This window comes from Pogonomyrmex barbatus, unplaced genomic scaffold, assembly GCF_055798465.1.
Source record: "Pogonomyrmex barbatus isolate J1 unplaced genomic scaffold, ASM5579846v1 scaffold17, whole genome shotgun sequence".
In the NCBI taxonomy this organism is placed as follows: domain Eukaryota; kingdom Metazoa; phylum Arthropoda; class Insecta; order Hymenoptera; family Formicidae; genus Pogonomyrmex; species Pogonomyrmex barbatus.
The window spans coordinates 5799480-5817318 of record NW_028297113.1 but is presented as its reverse complement, the minus strand read 5'-3'; the positions used below and the strand labels follow the sequence as shown (position 1 = coordinate 5817318).

Genomic DNA, 17839 nt, shown 5'->3' with positions numbered 1-17839 from the left:
AGATCTGTCCTATTTAAATCAGTGTGTCTGTCGGAAGCGGCGAAGTCTTATAAGAGAATGACGGCTACCGAGGAAACGGAGCCGTTAATATCCACGACGCCGGTATCTTCTGCCAATAAAAATCAAAGAGTCACTTATCATACAATTTCCTTTGTAAGTATAATGAGCAAAACATCATGTAACGTAATTGCGTTGTGTTCTGTCTCTATAGAGCGGTGATAAAAGTAATTTTTTTAATTGAGACTCTTACACAAATTTGTTTGAGCTCATTTTACGTAAATATTTTAATTTTATATTTTGATATCATACACACACACACACACACACACACACACATATAATGTGTACTTAAACTCAACACGCACACGGAAAATATTTGTTGGTTTTATTAAATTTATTTATCTTATCGATGACGTACTAATTATCTTTCTTTAATGAAGATGATAAAATATGATCTTTAAATAAAATTGACATATGAAATTGCGGCAAATTATTTTTTAATTAAAATAATATCAAAGCGGCAATTACGTTTATGACCGTTACAGGAAGGAAACGAAAGAGATGTGTTGCCCGGTGGAAGTTTCGAAAGCTCTTTTGATCTTAGACCGATCTCAAACGCACCGACGGGCGTGAATTTCAACGATGAAAATTTCAGCAATAAAATCACATACACCTGGAGCGACGTGAACGTGTATTACAGTGTGAAAACCGATAGGATTTGGGATCGATTGGCGTTTAGGGCCAGAAAATCCGTCCCGCAGAAACATATATTAAAAGATGGTAAAGTAAAAAAAAAAAAAAATTATCTCTTTTCATGAATTTCTTTCTCTTCCGTCAGGTCTATCAGATAATTCTAGTTTAAACTTTACCGTTGTTTATCTTGATTATCTTGCGACTGAAGGAAACTGAGTAAACTGGAAACTCATTCTACTATATTAGTATTCTGCTTATATAAAGAGAAAATGTAAAATAACTATGAAAATAGGAAAGTCTATGTAAAAATGAAAATGATTTTTTTCTATCTATATAACATTTCTTTTTCTGCTTGCCTTCTGAGCCTTCGTGAATATTTATTTATTCTCTTTCATTATTTGCGAAAGTATTAATACTCTTCGCTATTTCGTATTTCGAACTAAATTAACATTTCAGTGTGCGGGGTGGCTTATCCTGGTGAGCTGCTCGTAATCATGGGTGCATCAGGTGCGGGTAAAACGACCCTGTTGAATGCGTTGACGTTCCGTTCGGCACGTGGAGTATCCTCGACCGGTCTAATGGCCGCCAATGGACGTAGGATATCGCCGGGTATCCTTACCTCGAGAATGGCTTATGTGCAGCAGGACGATTTGTTCGTCGGCACACTGACCGTGACGGAGCACCTGATGTTTCAGGCAGCAGTACGGATGGATCGGCAAATACCTCAAAATCAGAGAATCAAGCGAGTTAATGAAGTCATCGACGAGGTAGCTTGGATGGTATCGAAATCAGTGGTTCATAGACATAGAAGCTGAAGAAACCTTCCTAACATGCTTATTTAAAAAATATCTCATAGACTTTATTAAGATATCTCATATCCATTTCTATCAATGTTAATTAATTTGAACTAATTTGTCTATGTTTTGAAATGTCTATTAATTGATTCAATTTATCTTTTCTTAATTATGAAAAAAAGATAAATAAATTAAATTGAGATTATTATTAATTATATTGAGAAATGGAGAAATGGAGAAATGGAGATTAGAACGTCATGTTAAATTGTTCAAACCTATTAATTTTCTTCCGCGTACATATAATAATATCGAGAAATACGAATTATCGAGGCGTGTTTTACAAACTGATTCTCAATATTGGTCCGCATTTAGAAAATAGCGCACCATGTTATGTACATTTGCATTTGCATTTAATTTATAGCTAATATCAGCTTTATATTAGTAACATTGATCAATAGTAAGCAATAAATTAGGTATTGCTATTAGGATACGTATTTAAAGCGTCTGTCTCAAAAGTAGCTCGCCCTTTCAAAATGCCGAAATACCGTGATTGGGATACCTGGCAGGGTGAAGGGTCTTTCGGGGGGCGAGATGAAGAGGTTGTCCTTCGCCTCCGAGGTGCTGACCGATCCTCCATTGATGTTCTGCGATGAGCCGACATCGGGCTTAGACTCCTTTATGGCTCATCAAGTTGTCTCCATCCTAAAAGCATTGGCGGGTGAGTTTGAACTCGTTAAAAAAATTCGGACTTGTACTACGAATGAAACTATTCTACATTCGATGTTTAAAAGATTAATAAACGAACGATTCGATTTAGCGCGCGGTAAAACGGTCGTCGCCACTTTGCATCAACCCTCCTCGGAGCTGTTCGCTCTGTTCGACAAGATTCTGCTGATGGCCGAGGGTAGAGTGGCCTTCATGGGTACAGCCGCGCAAGCCTGCGCTTTCTTCAAGACGTAAGTTCAGTTGAAGGGGTTTATTTCTAATCCAAGTCGCCAAATTCGCATCTTGTCGCAGACTCGGGGCTACCTGTCCTAGCAATTACAACCCCGCGGACTTCTTCGTGCAAGTGTTGGCCGTGGTGCCGGGATGCGAGTTGACTTGTAGACACGCGATCAACACGACGTGCGACGCCTTCCGGAGAAGCGAACGCGGAGTAAACATCGCTCTGGAAGCTGAAGCCATCCACGGTGAATTCGAGGATACCCTCAAACGATTCAAGTACTCCAAGAACTCTGGCCGATCGCTTTACAAAGCGAGTTGGTGCGAACAATTCCGCGCGGTTCTATGGCGATCCTGGCTGTCGATAATTAAGGAACCGATCCTGATAAAAGTCCGCTTCCTACAAACCATCGTACGTTCATCGTACTTCCATTTTATTTCATTTGCAAAATTAAGATTCGAATGAAAAATATTTATTTAATAAAAAGACTTGTATTTTAATTCTCTTTATGCCTTTTACAATACAAAGATGAGTTACGAAGGAAGAAACTCGAGTTTTCTATTTCACAGATGGTCTCGCTGTTGATCGGCGTCATTTACTTCGATCAACGAATGGACCAGGACGGCGTGATGAACATCAACGGCGCTCTGTTCCTTTTCCTTACCAATATGACTTTTCAGAATGTCTTCGCGGTCATTAACGTGAGAATTTAAGATGCAATGTGTAAATCATCAAATCGGTCGAATCATACATTTTTATAATTTTAGTTCGTATAATTATCTGACGCGATAACTGACAAAATCAAAATATAATTATTTAAAAATAATGGTACGTAGTTGGCCACATAAGCAATTTTATATCTTGCATTTACATACAAATTACAAAATAAAAAAATTATTAAAAGTCAAAGATTTTGTCCTGTCGAATATCGTCGATATTCTATTTTTTCATTAAATGTACTTGATTATGCGCAGGTATTTTGCGCTGAATTGCCGATATTTCTGCGCGAGCACAAAAACGGCATGTATCGCACCGATGTCTACTTCATCTGCAAGACTTTAGCGGAAGCGCCGATATTCCTAGCGATACCGTTGATCTTCACCGCGATTGTTTATCCTATGATCGGTCTCTACCCTAATGTAAGACACTTCTTCGTCGCTACCGCTATAGTAGCTCTCGTAGCCAACGTGTCGACTTCATTCGGTAATCGAGAGTTTACACGAATACATTTTATTCACATTAGTTTTTTTTTTTTAAATAATTGTACAAGATTCTATTTTTTCTTGCAGGCTATTTAATATCCTGCATCAGCAACAATGTGTCCATGGCTCTCTCCGTCGGCCCTCCGATTATAATACCGTTCTTGCTTTTTGGCGGCTTCTTCCTAAATACAGCGTGGGTATTTCTAATCATTCTGCACGCTAATGTTCGAAATGTTAATTGAAATATTCGATTTTTCGCAGATCCGTGCCGTCCTATTTTGTATGGTTTTCGTATTTATCCTGGTTTCGTTATGGCAACGCGGCGCTTTTGATCAATCAATGGTCTGAGGTCGATTCCATCGCCTGCACCAGAAGCAACGTGACGTGTCCAAAATCGGGACACACGATTCTCCAAACTTTCAACTTCAAAGAGGAGGACTTTTGGATGGACATTCTCTGCTTGTTCGCACTTATCGTCGTGTTTCGCTTTCTAGCTTTTCTCGCGCTGCTATCGAAAACTTGCCGTTCGAAGTAGCCTCTATCGTCTTATATAGATGATGAAAACATGATCCGCAAGAAACAAAGATTTCTTCTAATCTAAAAGTAGTATATAGTTAATAAATAATTTTAATAAAGTTCTTGTATATTGATCTGAATATCTCTCTCAGAAAAATATAAATATTCAAAATAAAACGAATATTCTGAAATAAATTACAAGTTTGGAGATTTATTAACAATAAACGTGATGATCATTAAATATAATTCATGAATCTCGTATCGATGTTGACACGTGGTGACCGCATAAAGGCCACGTAAGAGGAACTTGAAAAAAAATGTGTCTCGTGTCGGAACAACGTGTTGCAGCTACGTGTCGACGTTTCCTGTATCGGGGTTGACCACTCTTTCGTTCGCATCTAGATATTATTACAAACCGGTTGCCATACATACCGTGTGACCGCACGTTACGATATAGGAACGTAAGAAACAATCTCGAGAGATCTTTGACTACGTTGTGCGAAAAAAAAAAAAAAAAAAAAAATAGATCGTCAAGATCTAATCATACTACCCGCTCGATATTGTTATCGATCTGTGGATCGACGATCATGCCGAGATTATTATTCGGTTGGAAACGGGGCAACACGAGGACGAGGAAGGGATGCTGGTATTGTCGCCGTTGTTGGTTTAATACCGATCGTTAGAAAGCAACGTGCGACAATTCCAATAGCGAAATAGATCGGACTGCCAACTCGCCTGTCTCGCTTGACACACATATAAGGTTTCGGTTCTCGATTACCACGAGTCCCCTGTACCCTGAGTCACGAACGTTCGCTACGATGGAAACGACTATTCTTCAGAAGCAGGAAAAAACATTGGGGGGTGAATGTTCGTGCGCTTATTCACATATCCACGAATGAACTATCGATCTGCGAGGGTCAGATTACCACCCTGCATAATCGTTATACGTCTTAATTTCACGATATCAGATAAATTTAACGTCGTCTCTGCGACAATCGTAATGATTTCGCGATTTACAAGTAATAGTAATACAATAAAATTTGATAATTAATGCGTTATTAATTAGTTTCTAATATCCTGTGTCTGAGGAAAAAAAAAACAAGACTTTTTATTTTTCGCACGTGTCACGCTTTTTGCGATCGATGGAATTTCTTCGACATTAGTGCTTGAGTTGCGTTCATGCGTGCGAGGTATTCGGTCGCAAAGAAAGGCAAAGAAGGGAAGCGAGCTGCGAGCGAAGTGCATCAGGTGCGTCGAGTGGTGGAATTACTTGCGTTGACGAGAAGCAAACGCGACTCCTACGAGAGTTGTGCTTTTAGTGTCAATCTTGGGCCCACGTCTCGTTTCATCGGTTTCTCAGCATTCTACAAACACATAATTTCCAAGATCAGTGCGTCGGCAGATTGTTTCATCTTTATTGGAATATACACCAATTATCTCACGTTGTAAAAATACAAATATAATTTGAGAAGCAGGTAAATGATAAATTGTAAATTATAAAATCTGTGTATGCCTTTAGACAATCAATTCAAAATCGAAGATGTACGACATCTTGAAAACGTCTTTTAATCATCTTTAAAAAAATGCTTTTAAGACTTTTCATATCTTTAAGACATTTTATAGTCTAAATTCTGCCTTTAAAATAAAAATCTTTTGTACCAGTAGTTTAAAAATAATATAATATTTTAATTTTTCTTATAAAAATTTCAGTAAAAATGTGAATATTTACAAGTCGACAAATTAAAATGTATTGTTTTTAATATATTCTTAATCTTTTTTAACTTCAATATTATTTTACATATGCATTTTTTGATACTTCGTTGTATTAATTATATAACGCTAGATCGAAACACGAGATGTTTCCAAAACATCATAGTGAAGAGATAAAAAATTATCTCTGTGCATTTTATGATTTTAATGCCATGATTTATTAAAAATAAATAAGACATATACATACACAAGTTCAACAATCAGATACTTAATTTTATCGCGTTTATCATAATGTTTATCGTGTTTGAATATTTACTTTTGCAATTATCGAATGAAAATATTTCATCTTTCTAAAAGGAAATTGTTAAAAAAATTCATTTTACGTTCTCATATCAAGTTCGGAAAGTTATGGATGCATTATGACATACAGCAGGTACGATGCTTTCTTGGGAAAACTTATCGGTTTTCGCAGTGGATCAAAGCAAACGCATCGTAAGCAAACAGCTCATCAACAATGGTATTTAAAATATTATACCTCGCACATGATGCAAAATAAAAAGATGATAATATTTGTTGCCTTTCTAGTCCGCGGTTTTGCTCGACCTGGCGAACTCACCGCGATCTTAGGTGGCAGGTACGTTATCTGCGATCAGTTATATTGTACGCCTTAATTGGCATCTTGTTTGTAATCGAAACCGTTTCCTCTCCATGTGTCATTGTCCTCTCAAAGCGGCGCTGGAAAAAGCTCGCTGATGACAGCATTAGCATTTCGCACGGAATGTAAATATAATTCTCATACAGTCGTATAATAATGTAATTGTAGAAGAAGAAAATATTCGAAGTTTGTTCTTTTCTTTTTTCGCTTAAAGCTGGTGTCGTGACGCACGGTGATGTTCACGTGAATGGCGCATTGGTCACCTCCTCGTACATGAAACATCACAGCGGCTTTATGCATCAGGAAGACATGTTTATCGGGACCATAACGGTGATCGAGCACATCTGGTTCATGGTAAAACTTTACTTCATCGAGTTCAAATATTATTCTACATCTTTAGGATTCGGATGTAACAAACGAGATTAAGAATTTAGAGAGCAAAAAATTTTTACTTTCCAATGAATATTTTTTGATCGTAAGATATAAAAGATAATTATCCATTTATCAGATATTAATTCTCTATTTCTAATCTCTATTATAATTTTATTAACTCTATTATTAATTCTTAATTTTTTTCGTTGTGTCTAAATCCTTAAATTTTCATCAGGCTAGAATGAAATTAGACGGGAGAGTCCGCACCTCGGACATTCGTTTCAAAATCGATCGCTTGCTAAGGGACGTCGGTCTGATTGAAAGACGCGACGCTCGTATCGGCGACGGCGATGATGGCAAGGTTCTGTCAGGCGGGGAAAAAAAGAGGCTGGCCTTCGCCACGGAAGTGCGTATCTGGCGATGCATATTTTAGTCAGCGCTTCGCGCGAATCCGCCGATTTTTCTTTCAGCTATTGACGGATCCAGAAATACTGTTCTTGGACGAGCCGACGACGGGGCTGGACGCGCATTCGGCCGGCGTCCTCGTGTCGCACTTGACAGCCTTTGCGTCGAAGAACCGTACGGTCCTGTGCACCATACATCAACCAAGTTCCACTATCTTCGACAGTTTCCATCGTATAATCCTCTTGGCCGGCGGTAGAGTGGCATTCGCTGGCACCACTGCACAAGCGATAAAGTTCTTTTCCAGGTATGTTTAAAGCAAATAAATAATTGCATCGAGTAATTTTTATACTACTTCCTTATTCCTTTTATACTACCTTCTTCTTTCTGGTTTGATATAACTTTATCTTCTTTCTGCGTTTTATTTAGTTTTATTTTTATTTTTTTTTAAAATGTTCTCTAGAATATTTTAAATTGAAACACTCATTGTCATTGCTATTGTTGCTTATAGTCAAGGCTACGAGTGTCCGGACAATTATAATCCGGCCGATTTCCTCGTGGCGATTCTGGCGATTGCAGGATCTAACGATGCGGATGGTAGCGGAAGAGTCGCGCAGAAGATCTGCGACGCGTTTCTCACGAGCGAAGCCTGCAATGAGATCGATATTGTATTGCAACAGAAATTCAACGCCGTTCAGTGTCCCGTAAGTAGAGTTATTGCGGAAACAATTGTTAATGATTGACGATAAAAGGGAATTTTTTCAGATAGAGGAAAATATTCATGAATCATGCGTTTTGTAAGTATCTTCTGTGTAAAAGAATTCTATGAAAATCGAATTGTCAAATATATCGACAAATATTTAAGATAATTTAATTATATTGTTTATACTGTAATTTCTAATTTAGCATAGAATCGCGCTGCTGGTTGCGACTTTATTGGTTAATACATCGCGGATTCTTGCAAGTTATGCGAGATCCCTCGGTGCAGTTTATAAGGATACTGCAGAAAATAGTAAGCAATCACGAGAGTATTTTGGATCGTATTTTCTTCGAAACATTAAGATCCAATTAAAGATTAAATACAAATATAAAATATAAAAAACACGACAAATTATTGACAAAAGCTTGTTTGTCGCCTGTTTGATGGATAACAAGAATCAACCTTTAAGTTATAACCTCGCTTCTTGACAGCAATTATTATTTCATTTTTCATTTTCATCTTATTTTTCCATAATATATATATATATTTATCTTATTTGTTATCGAATCTATTATTAATTACGTGAAAGTTAATGACGGATCGCGTTACAGACTATCGCAACGATCGCTGGTCTGTGTTTCGTGGGTGCCATCGACCTCGATCAGTTGGGCATTCAAGCAGTGGATGGTGTCATATATCTTCTGGTATGCGAGAACGCGTTCTTCCCCATGTACGCGACCCTGGCGTTGATCCCGCAAGAATTGTCGCTTCTTCTTCGCGAATATAAAGCGGGCATGTACCCCGTTCATCTTTACTACTTGGCGCGGATGATATCGCTGGTGAGACAAATCTTTAAATGGACCTACATGCATGTACGAGTTGTACAGATTAAAATTTTCAGGTACCTGGGTTGCTGGTGGAACCAGTACTGTTCACCGTGATAATGTATTGGCTCGCTGGTCTGCGTCCTGCGATGGACGCCCTCGGCCTGACCATTTTGGTAGTTATATTCACGATGAACGTATCTACTGCCTGCGGTAAGCGTTTCCGTCCATTCGAATTGTATTCTGACGATAGATTGCACACCCATTTATAGCGAACCTTCACGTTTCAGGGTGTTTCTTCTCAGCCGTCTACCAGAGCGTGCCATTGGCGATGGCCTACCTCGTGCCCTTCGATTACATCCTCATGATAACCATGGGACCTTTCATCAAACTCGGGTATTTATTATCGTATTCCATTCCCATCGATTCTTAAAATTTATTTCTAAAATTAATTTTTTTTATTTATGTATTAATAAAAATTGATAAACTTGTCGTTTTACTTATTAAATTAAAACAATTTGCTAATTAGGCTAAATATTAGACTAAATAAAATTTAGCGAATATGACATATAATCAATTCTTGGACAATTACACTCTACCTGCATCGAAATTTATTTATAAATCAACTTGATACTCTTCTTTTTCTTATTATAATTATAATTGTGGATTTTTATTTTCTTTATCGATTGGCAGCTCCCTGCCTGTGTACGTTCGATGGGTGAGGTACGTTTCCTGGTTGCTGCACTCTACGGAAGCTCTCACTATTATCCAATGGAGAGGCGTGCATAATATAAGTGAGTTTCATCGAGCATCGCTCCTCTATGAGACGCGTAACGGATCTGTTTCCTGTGAACAGCCTGCGAAACAACCGAGCTACCCTGTCTCACCGAAGGCGCCGAGGTGTTGGATCGGTACGACTTTGACGAGAGCAATTTCTGGCCCGACATCGTCCTCATGGCGATCATTTACGCTGTCTTCCACTTATTGGCTTATGTTTTTCTGTGGAGGCGATGCAGATCGAAATAAACGGATTTTAACCTTGTCAGAGTAATATGTATTCTATATCTCCAATAAGCAAACCTGTTTCCAGATCAGTAACAGATTTACTTAGAATATGGAATACCATCTTAATATAACGTTTAAAAAATAAAATAAAAAGATAATATTAAAATTAATTCAATTACATTAAAACTTGAAGCGTGAGAAAAGTCACTTAGTCAAAAAGTTAAAATTAAATTTCAATTAAATTAAAAATTAATTTCAAGAAGTATTATTTATTTCAAATAAAATGTCGTAATTTTTTTTTAAGATTAGATTACTTCGAGCGATAGAACAATTATAAGATGAAACACAACATTTTTAATTAGACAGCAAAAGTTTTAATAAAGTAGTAATTACTTGAAGCGCAATTACTTGAAGTTAAAAGAATGTTTCTCGACGATGACGCGCCGCGCGTCTCTTCACTTCCGTCCAGCGCCGACAGGTGGCGGGTCGAGTGTCGCTCGATGGAATAAAGGAGGAAGTGATGCGGGGCCCGAAGCGTCTCCATCTGGTGGGAAGCGAGGACGGATAGTCACGCTTGGGGGGAACGGTCACGGTGCATTCGGAGTTCGGTGCGAGTCCAGTCTGGCCATGTTACTACCGCGGCGTCGTTGTTCGTCGTTAACGGATTGCAGTGACGATATTAATCGTGCGCCTTACGTGGCGTAGTTTCCGGGACAACGCGCCCATCCCTCGGGGATACGCGGGAGCCGCGATAGCTGCGTCATGTGCGTCTCCCTAGTGTCATAGAATTGAGGACTCCCTCCTCCCTGGTCGCCCCTTCCCGCGGTCGGAGTACTCGACGGAAGAGTGTGAGAGAGAGAGAGAGAGAGAGAAGGAAAAAGATAGAGAGAAGGAAAGAGAAGTAGAACGCAAGAAAGGCAGGAAGAGCGCGCTACAATGCATCCCGGAACGGCGGCTCGTCGCCGACGCGTCGTCGTCGTCGTCGTCGTCGCTGATCGTTCGGCGATCCGATCGCGCGGAACCACGTCGGTCTCTCGACGCAAAGTCGTCGTCGGATGAGAAGGGGCACCTTGCGTCTTCGTGGGCCAGCGGAGGCGTTGCGAACAACTGCGAACAACGTGTGATATACTCTACGCGAGGTACGTTACACACACACAAGGAAAAGGGGGGGCCCTCCCCCCTCGTATACGATTTTCCTCGGCTCACTCGCGCGGTCTTGCCCTCCCTCCCCCCCCTCCTCCGACCCCTTTCTCGTAACGCCTCGTCTCGTCCGCGCGGCGGTTTCTCACGGGTGATCCTCTTGGTGCCACGCGCGACGCGGTTTACCCCGTTCGCGCGTTTTGCCCGCGTTCCGCCATACGGTACGAACAACCCACGAGATCTTTCTGGGGAGGGGGGAGGGAGGGAGGTCGAGTCTTGTATCTCAAAACGAAATGAAAATTACGAAAGCGAGAAAATTCACCGGAATGCCCGCGGCTCCATAGGTTTGTTTTTTCTATTCCTGCAAACTAAAACTTTCTATCTCGCTTCTGTCGCGCTTCAAATAAACATCTATTTCATTTTAAAGTACAAGCGTATGCTAGTTCAGCTACAAAAAAAAAACGGACCGATATATGCCTGAATCTAGCAAATTTCTCCGTGTTTGTAATTTTCATCTCGTTTCAAGATACACAATTGACCTCCTGGAGATCGACGCGGTCGTCCTTGTTGCGATCGCCGCTGCGATCCAGAGACCCCAATCCACATTCCTCCTCGCATGTCAACAACGTGAGCACCGAAGCGAAGGAAGATTCCAGTCCAGAATTTCCAACAGCTTCTCGAATTGCACAGAACGCAACTTGAAAAACTCCCGCATCGTATTTTTTTTCCGGGAGTCGCTGTGGCGCGTGTTAACACTCGTAAGAGCAAAAGAAAGAGTAACTAGATATTCCTGGAAAACAAAATCTCTGTCACATACCGTTATATTTCAAAATCTCATCCGAATATTTTCCTCAATCCGTAAGTGCCCACGTGACTTTTTCGACGTACATAAATGCTATGAGAATCAATTTAACCCACATTTTAACTTATTTATAGCTCACGTTTAAACCAAATTTTTCATTTTTATTTGTAAATCATAAACTGAAAGACGTTTCAAAACGTGAAACGAAATATGAATGAATTTTTAAGCATGAGTAAAAGTTAAAAAAATATATATATTTCTTTATATAATGTTTTGCTTGATAAATGTAAATAGCTTTATACACTTTTATTTTCATATGCGAATAATAATGCGAAGAATATAAAGAATTTTATCCAAAAGAATTTATTTGTAAGCTTTTCTCCAAGATCCCTTGTAAAATACGGCAAATACGTTGACTATGTATATACACGTGTATTACGTATATATGCATAGTGTGTCAGTGCTCGCGCGCGCGCGCGCGCGTTAGTATTCTTCTCTTCCTGGTCGAAGTTTTCGAGAACAGGAGGTTTTCGAGAGCGGCGTGAAACGCATTTAGCTCGATTCGATTTTCGGGAAGGCGATCGTTTGCGCGAGAACAGACGAGAACAGTTTATCGGAAGCGGTCTGTACGATGATGGATGTCGCCCCGTAATAATAAACGAGTCGGCCAAGATCGGCGCGGCGTGCACACGTGTGCATGTATACACGCACGTAGAATGTGCATCGAAGGCACGTGCGTGGCTGCGACTATTATCGTTGTTGATTACGAGCTCAATTTCGCAAAACAACGTCGCGTCATTGAGCGAGCGAGCGAGCGAGCGAGCGAGCTTCGTAGCGAGCAGCGCGAACCGGAGACGCCGACGTTTTCTGCATTCGCGCCTTCTCGCTGTTATCGATATCACATAACGCTGCGTTTTACATGTGCCTGTGATGTAATATTATGCAGTTGTGGTTGAGAATTTAATAAAAATATCTATAGTAACTTTGCCTGCTGTTATTACGCGCGGAGTATTTCGTCGAATTTTGAAACAATTTTCGACAGCCATTGCTTTTCACGATCAAACTGAATAAACAAAAACAGTTTAGAAATAAAAAAAAAAAAAGAATAAATAGAACAAAAGAGACAGATTTAAAGTTCAAATATCAAGTTGAAATTTCAGAATTTTTCTATTTACGTTTTTAAACGCATGATTCTTTTAAAGTAACTCGATTTTTTTCAAAGCTATCTGCGTATAAAAATATCGATGCGGGCTGCTAGAAAAATCAATGTTTTACGAGATACTTCGTATTTTATTTCGACATAAAACACAACGTGTCTCGTAAACTATTCGAGTTGTACGAAATTTTTCTCGCGTGCATAGAACAGTATTTCAATATTTTTACGTGCGGGAACATAAAATTGATTTACATAAAAAAAATTATACGATTCCGGAGAGAGATTAAAAGACATCAATAAAATTGCAATAAAGGACTTCGAGGTACATTTATAATCTTGTAGGTTACGATATTTCTTCCGAATCAATTTCACCGACTCTGTTTCTACCTATTTTTCTACTTTATTATTATATTTATTATTATATTATAGATTCTACATTTTTCACTAATATCGGAAAACGCGTATTCATTTTCGAGATTATTTTTGCTCGTCGGCTCGACGGACGGAAACGAACGTTCTGTCGTACGTTGGATCGTCGTGAAGCGCATTCGCATCGATCGAAATTATCGCACGGTGGGTGCGGCATGTGTGTGTATTTTTTTCCTTCAAAATTTATGATAAGCTCGCGATGACACGCTCGCCTCGGCGCGACGATCCGCGTTTATCTATCCGCATTCGCTCCGTTTCTCAACGGTGATCCGTGGCGTCGCGTGGAAAATCGCACGGAGAGCAAACGAGGCCGTTCTCCGAGCGCTCGTATAATGACGGATCGCTTTTTGCGAGCGAGTTTCGCGATCTCCTTCCACCAATCGGACGTGCGCTGCAGCTGCGGCAGACCGACGATGACGACTTCGTACCTTCGACACGAAGCGGCGTCTGCACGCGACGCAGCTCGATCGCGGTTTTCACGCTACCGTGAAAAGAAAAAATGGAGAAGGAAGGGGGGGAGAGAGAGAGAGAGAGAGAGATAAAAAAGAAAAGGCAAACACCCGTTGCAAGGAGAATCAACCACATTTCGGAATAATTACCGGTCGAGTCTACACGCTGCCGCGTTCAATTGCCGTGCATCGTTCTCGACACGCACAGAGATACGCACACCGGGCCTTACCTCTTTATACTTGCGTGCGTCATGCGTAGGAAACCGAAGAAAAATTTCACGCTAGCCAATCTCACGACACTCCGTCTCGCCCTTAACATTTTGTACTATGACACGTCATCGATCGACCCCAATATAGGCGGCTTACCTGCGACGAAAACGTGCGTGCATGCGTGCGTGCGTGCGTGCGTGCATGCGTCCGTGCGATATGCATATGTGTGTATGTGCGTGCGTGCGTGCGTGCGTGCGTGCGTGCGTGCGTGCGTGCGTGCGTGCGTGCGTGCGTGCGTGCGTGCGTGCGTGCGTACGTACGCGCCCGCGCGCGATACCTTTCGTTTCTCGCGTGAAAACCACGTCAATTCGCTTAATGACGTTAATTCTGTGGATGCCAAGATGTCATTCAAGAGCCGCTCTAGCGACGAATCCTGATCGTGCGAGGTCAGAGTAGTCGACCGGTCGCGATTTAATGGAGAGAATCGTTAACGGAGAACCTCGAATTCAAAAATTGCCCGGAAAAGCCCGAGAAAACTTTTCTGCCATATCTCATTTAATCCGCTCGAGGAATTTAATAAAATTGATCGATCTTCTTCGAGAAAAGTGAAACGATTATATCAAGCGACGTAACAATTTGACATTTTTGTAATAATTGGAAATTGATTTTATTTCTCTATCGAGCTTATTCTTGCGATTTGTTTTTTTTTTTTTAATCTCGTTGTATTGACCGGTTTCAGGACAAGGTGCAATGGCTGACGACCGAAATAACCACCGGGGCTTCGTCAGGCAGCCACACGGGGTAAGTGACATTTCGCCACGTTAATCGCCAAATAGATTGAGTCGCCGATTAGCGTGCCACCGCGCTCTCTCGGTCCTCCGACAACGCGGAATTCGGTAATTTTAGAAAAGCCTGCGGAATCAAGAAAGAGAGAAAACGAGAAGGAGAGGGGAGAGAGAGAGAGAGAGAGAGAGAGAGAGAGAGAGAGAGACGAACGGTGGGTCGACGTTATATATCTCGTGGTCGTCGATTTGACCACGTGGCCGTTCGTGGTTTTGATCGTCTCTCTCCTGCGGGAGGGTGAATTTTTAGATCGCTGTCGGAATGCATTCCACGCTCTGACATTGACCGCACTGCCGCCGCGCCACTCATCTCGCGGACAGCGATTCTCATTTTCTTCCTCTCCGGCGAGAAGCAACCTTCGGCGTAGGCTCGATTTCCCAAAATTCTCGAGCGCGAGTTGACGATGACGAACCGCGTACGAGAGAGACAGAGACAGAGAGAGAGAGAGAGAGAGAGAGAGAGAGAGAGAGAGAGAGAGAGAGAGAGAGAGAGAGGCAAATTGCTAGATCATGATTTCTGGCGATTCGCCGACAGCACGACTGTCATCGGGACGTCCGGAGAGACTAATCTGCGACTGCGGATGAAACGGATTTCGGAAAATCGATGAGCCGCGCAATTTGACGACCACTAAACGCGCTTCGTTCGAGAAAATAAATCGCGATGCGTGAATCGTGCCGCGAATTCTCCAAGATTTTTGATCCCGAAGCAAAAGAATCCCGTGAGCGAGAGAGAGAGAGAGAGAGAGAGAGAGAGAGAGAGAGAGAGAGTGTGTGTGTGTGTGTGTGTGTGTGTATATATATATGCTTTCAGAACGGTAAATGTGCGCGCGCGCGGTGGCAGTTTGCGTAAATAAGCAGCTTAAAAATAGTTCACCGAGTGTGTTATACCGGAGAGCAAATAAAGCCTACCCGGCTATAAAATCATAGCGTACTGTTATACTGAAAATTTTCCCGAACACCCGCGCTCGCGGGTTTGTTTATCGCGGCGTGAGAAAAAAAAATAGTTTTGCAAAGGCGCGCGAGGGAGTCACTTTGGCGTGGCGCAAACAATATTTACGACTACCACTCGGCAGAAGAGACGTTTGCTCTTTGTAAAGAGGCCTCTTCGTGAAACCTGAAACTTTTTCGCGACACCGTAACCGTCGATAGCCGGCGATAGCCGGCGCGTTTTATCTCACATATGTGTGTTTTTCATTTTGTGATAGCCACCGGGCGAGAGAAACATCGGCGGCATCGGCATTGTTCCGCCTGTACATCTTCCAGATAATCTTTTTCAAAGCGTTTACTTAAGTTTGTCCCGCGTTGACCCGTGGCATAATCACGCACAACGTACCATTACGCACGCTCTCTCGCCACAATGCTTGTTGCTCATCGATTATTTCTCCGATTAGTCCACCGTGTGCGCCTGAATCTGCTTATGACGCAAATCCGGCCGACACGTCGGGTGGAACATCGTGGTCTCATTGAAAAAAGGAGGGGGGGGGAAGGGAGGCACAGGCTCCTTTTCAAGAAAAAGAAGACTGCAATCCCGTCGTAAAGGGCAATCTCGACCGTGCGATCCGAAGAGAAACAATGCGAGCGCTGAAAAAAGAGATATAAGGTCTCGTGGATTGCAACATTCGCCAAATAAATTCGCCATTAAAATATCTTCTAAAAAATTCAGCATCTATTTTTTTGAAACATAATACCTTTTTGCTCGTTTTCTGGTCGTTTTATATTGCTGAGCATAACACGAGCTCTTGTTTAATTTGTTTATTTTTAACTCGAAATGTATGTTTTTTCATGCGACAATCTTAGCCGCGTTCTTTACACAGGAAGAATAGTGCTGAAAAAGTGTGTGCTGAATTATCTAAACATTTGGCAAGATACAAATCTGAAAATAATTTTTATTGACCCATCAACATAATTATAGATTTATATTTAAAATGCTTGCTACGATATTTTTATCATTATACATACGTCCTACGTAATAATTTTGATAGCTCAACAAGTTTATTTTCCAAATCTGTCTGATCAAATTTTTAGATATTTCAGCAAAACCGTTTTTTTTTTTTTTTTTTTTTTTTTTCGTGTACAACCAAATTAATCGCAACGTCGTCTCGAGTGCCACATCGTCCATCATCGGAACAAGTGCGTTCACGTGGCAATTCACAAGCGTGCCCTCGCTCGGAAGTCACGATCTCTAGTGAGGAAAAAAAAAAAACATTCTTCACACTCAAGATGTAAATGTCAGATGTAATGCTAATTAATCAGTCGTTCTCACTTCATTCTCGTATCTCTAATTCAAATCTAAAATATGCATGACTTCCCGCGTTCTTCTCCCTTCTTCTTTTTCGATAGAAGTTTCAATCCGTGGACACGAATCGCGTTCGTTTCATTCCGCTTTATTCCGAATATGGGAAATACAACGCATTGCGGTTAAAAAGAACGGGCAGCGACTCGTGCCGATCGACTGCGTGTGCTCGCGTGCAAAATATTGCACTGCCTGTCGTAATCGCGCGCGTTCGCGAAAGCGCCGCATCGGCCACTTTCTGGCCCTTCCCATCGAAACGGAGTGAGAAACGTTGAAGGCTGTCGTTCCGCAATTCGCTTTTAACCCTTTCGCCGCAGCGCTCTTGAAAACAAGATAAAAATACAAATATCGAGATCTTTAGAACCACATACATTTTTACACAGAAAAGAAATCTTAAATCAAGAAAAATATTCTCAAGCAAGAATATTATAATCTTAGATTAAAAAAATTTAATATTGATCTAATATAGATATTCTCATATGTGAGTAAGAATATCATAATTTTCATATAGAAGATTTTTAATCTTAAATTGAGCAAAAGTAATACAATACAAGTTCAATTAAATCAAAACTAAAATTTTTAAGAAGATTATAATATTTTTTCTATTATGAGAATATTTTTCTTGATTTAAAACTAATTTTTTTCTATATAAAAGAATATGTCCAATTTTTTCATGAAAGATATGTAAAAATAAAATATATT

At 40.7% G+C, this 17839-nt stretch overlaps 3 protein-coding genes and 1 long non-coding RNA gene across 19 annotated transcripts in view; 3 read left to right on the top strand and 1 right to left on the bottom strand.

The window, feature by feature from the left end:
• The first annotated feature begins 17 nt into the window (after positions 1 to 17).
• LOC105432124 (eye pigment precursor family transporter white) lies at positions 18 to 4343 on the top strand. 3 transcript variants are annotated; one of them, XM_011646769.2, is made up of 10 exons: positions 18 to 153; positions 546 to 780; positions 1150 to 1460; positions 2007 to 2205; positions 2305 to 2443; positions 2505 to 2841; positions 3000 to 3131; positions 3405 to 3633; positions 3720 to 3825; positions 3894 to 4343. In XM_011646769.2, exons 1-10 carry the CDS (start codon positions 58 to 60, stop codon positions 4165 to 4167), a joined length of 2058 nt encoding a protein of 685 aa, XP_011645071.2. In that variant the 5' UTR covers positions 18 to 57; the 3' UTR covers positions 4168 to 4343. The 3 variants fall into 3 exon arrangements, with proteins under 3 accessions (XP_011645071.2, XP_088930866.1, XP_088930867.1); XM_089074740.1 differs by having other exon boundaries at positions 1150 to 1472; XM_089074741.1 differs by lacking the exon at positions 3000 to 3131 and having other exon boundaries at positions 1150 to 1472.
• Positions 546 to 17839, bottom strand: part of LOC148937093 (uncharacterized) — a 67798-nt gene continuing 50504 nt past the window's right edge. For 2 of the 3 annotated variants that reach the window (XR_016138769.1, XR_016138768.1), the window contains 7 exons: positions 10210 to 10360; positions 9411 to 9810; positions 8570 to 9253; positions 6475 to 7936; positions 2293 to 5512; positions 2047 to 2189; positions 546 to 1416 (listed from right to left, as the gene is read on the bottom strand). This is a non-coding gene — a long non-coding RNA (uncharacterized LOC148937093). The remainder of the gene's footprint in view (positions 1417 to 2046; positions 2190 to 2292; positions 5513 to 6474; positions 7937 to 8569; positions 9254 to 9410; positions 9811 to 10209; positions 10361 to 17839) is intronic. The other variant, XR_016138767.1, reaches the window with a different exon arrangement.
• LOC105432123 (protein scarlet) lies at positions 5487 to 9984 on the top strand. Of its 7 annotated transcripts, none has more exons than XM_089074745.1 (14): positions 5487 to 5623; positions 6256 to 6375; positions 6444 to 6492; positions 6589 to 6638; positions 6728 to 6867; positions 7121 to 7291; positions 7356 to 7594; positions 7799 to 7991; positions 8053 to 8084; positions 8194 to 8299; positions 8599 to 8826; positions 8889 to 9024; positions 9102 to 9207; positions 9505 to 9984. In XM_089074745.1, the coding sequence occupies exons 2-14, from the start codon at positions 6297 to 6299 to the stop codon at positions 9860 to 9862; spliced, it is 1887 nt and encodes a 628-aa protein (XP_088930871.1). In that variant the 5' UTR covers positions 5487 to 5623; positions 6256 to 6296; the 3' UTR covers positions 9863 to 9984. The 7 variants fall into 7 exon arrangements, with proteins under 7 accessions (XP_088930871.1, XP_088930868.1, XP_088930872.1 ...); XM_089074746.1 differs by having other exon boundaries at positions 5503 to 5623; positions 6289 to 6375; XM_011646768.2 differs by lacking the exon at positions 5487 to 5623 and having other exon boundaries at positions 5968 to 6375; positions 9505 to 9605; positions 9668 to 9862.
• The window catches only part of RhoGAP19D (Rho GTPase activating protein at 19D), a 30953-nt gene continuing 23930 nt past the window's right edge, over positions 10817 to 17839 (top strand). For 5 of the 6 annotated variants that reach the window (XM_089074722.1, XM_089074723.1, XM_089074727.1 and 2 more), the window contains exons 1-2: positions 10821 to 10955; positions 14742 to 14803. In XM_089074722.1, the coding sequence (XP_088930848.1) occupies positions 14753 to 14803 (51 nt within the window). In that variant the 5' untranslated portion in view covers positions 10821 to 10955; positions 14742 to 14752. Of the gene's footprint in view, positions 10956 to 14741; positions 14804 to 17839 lie in introns of all 6 variants that reach the window. The other variant, XM_089074725.1, reaches the window with a different exon arrangement.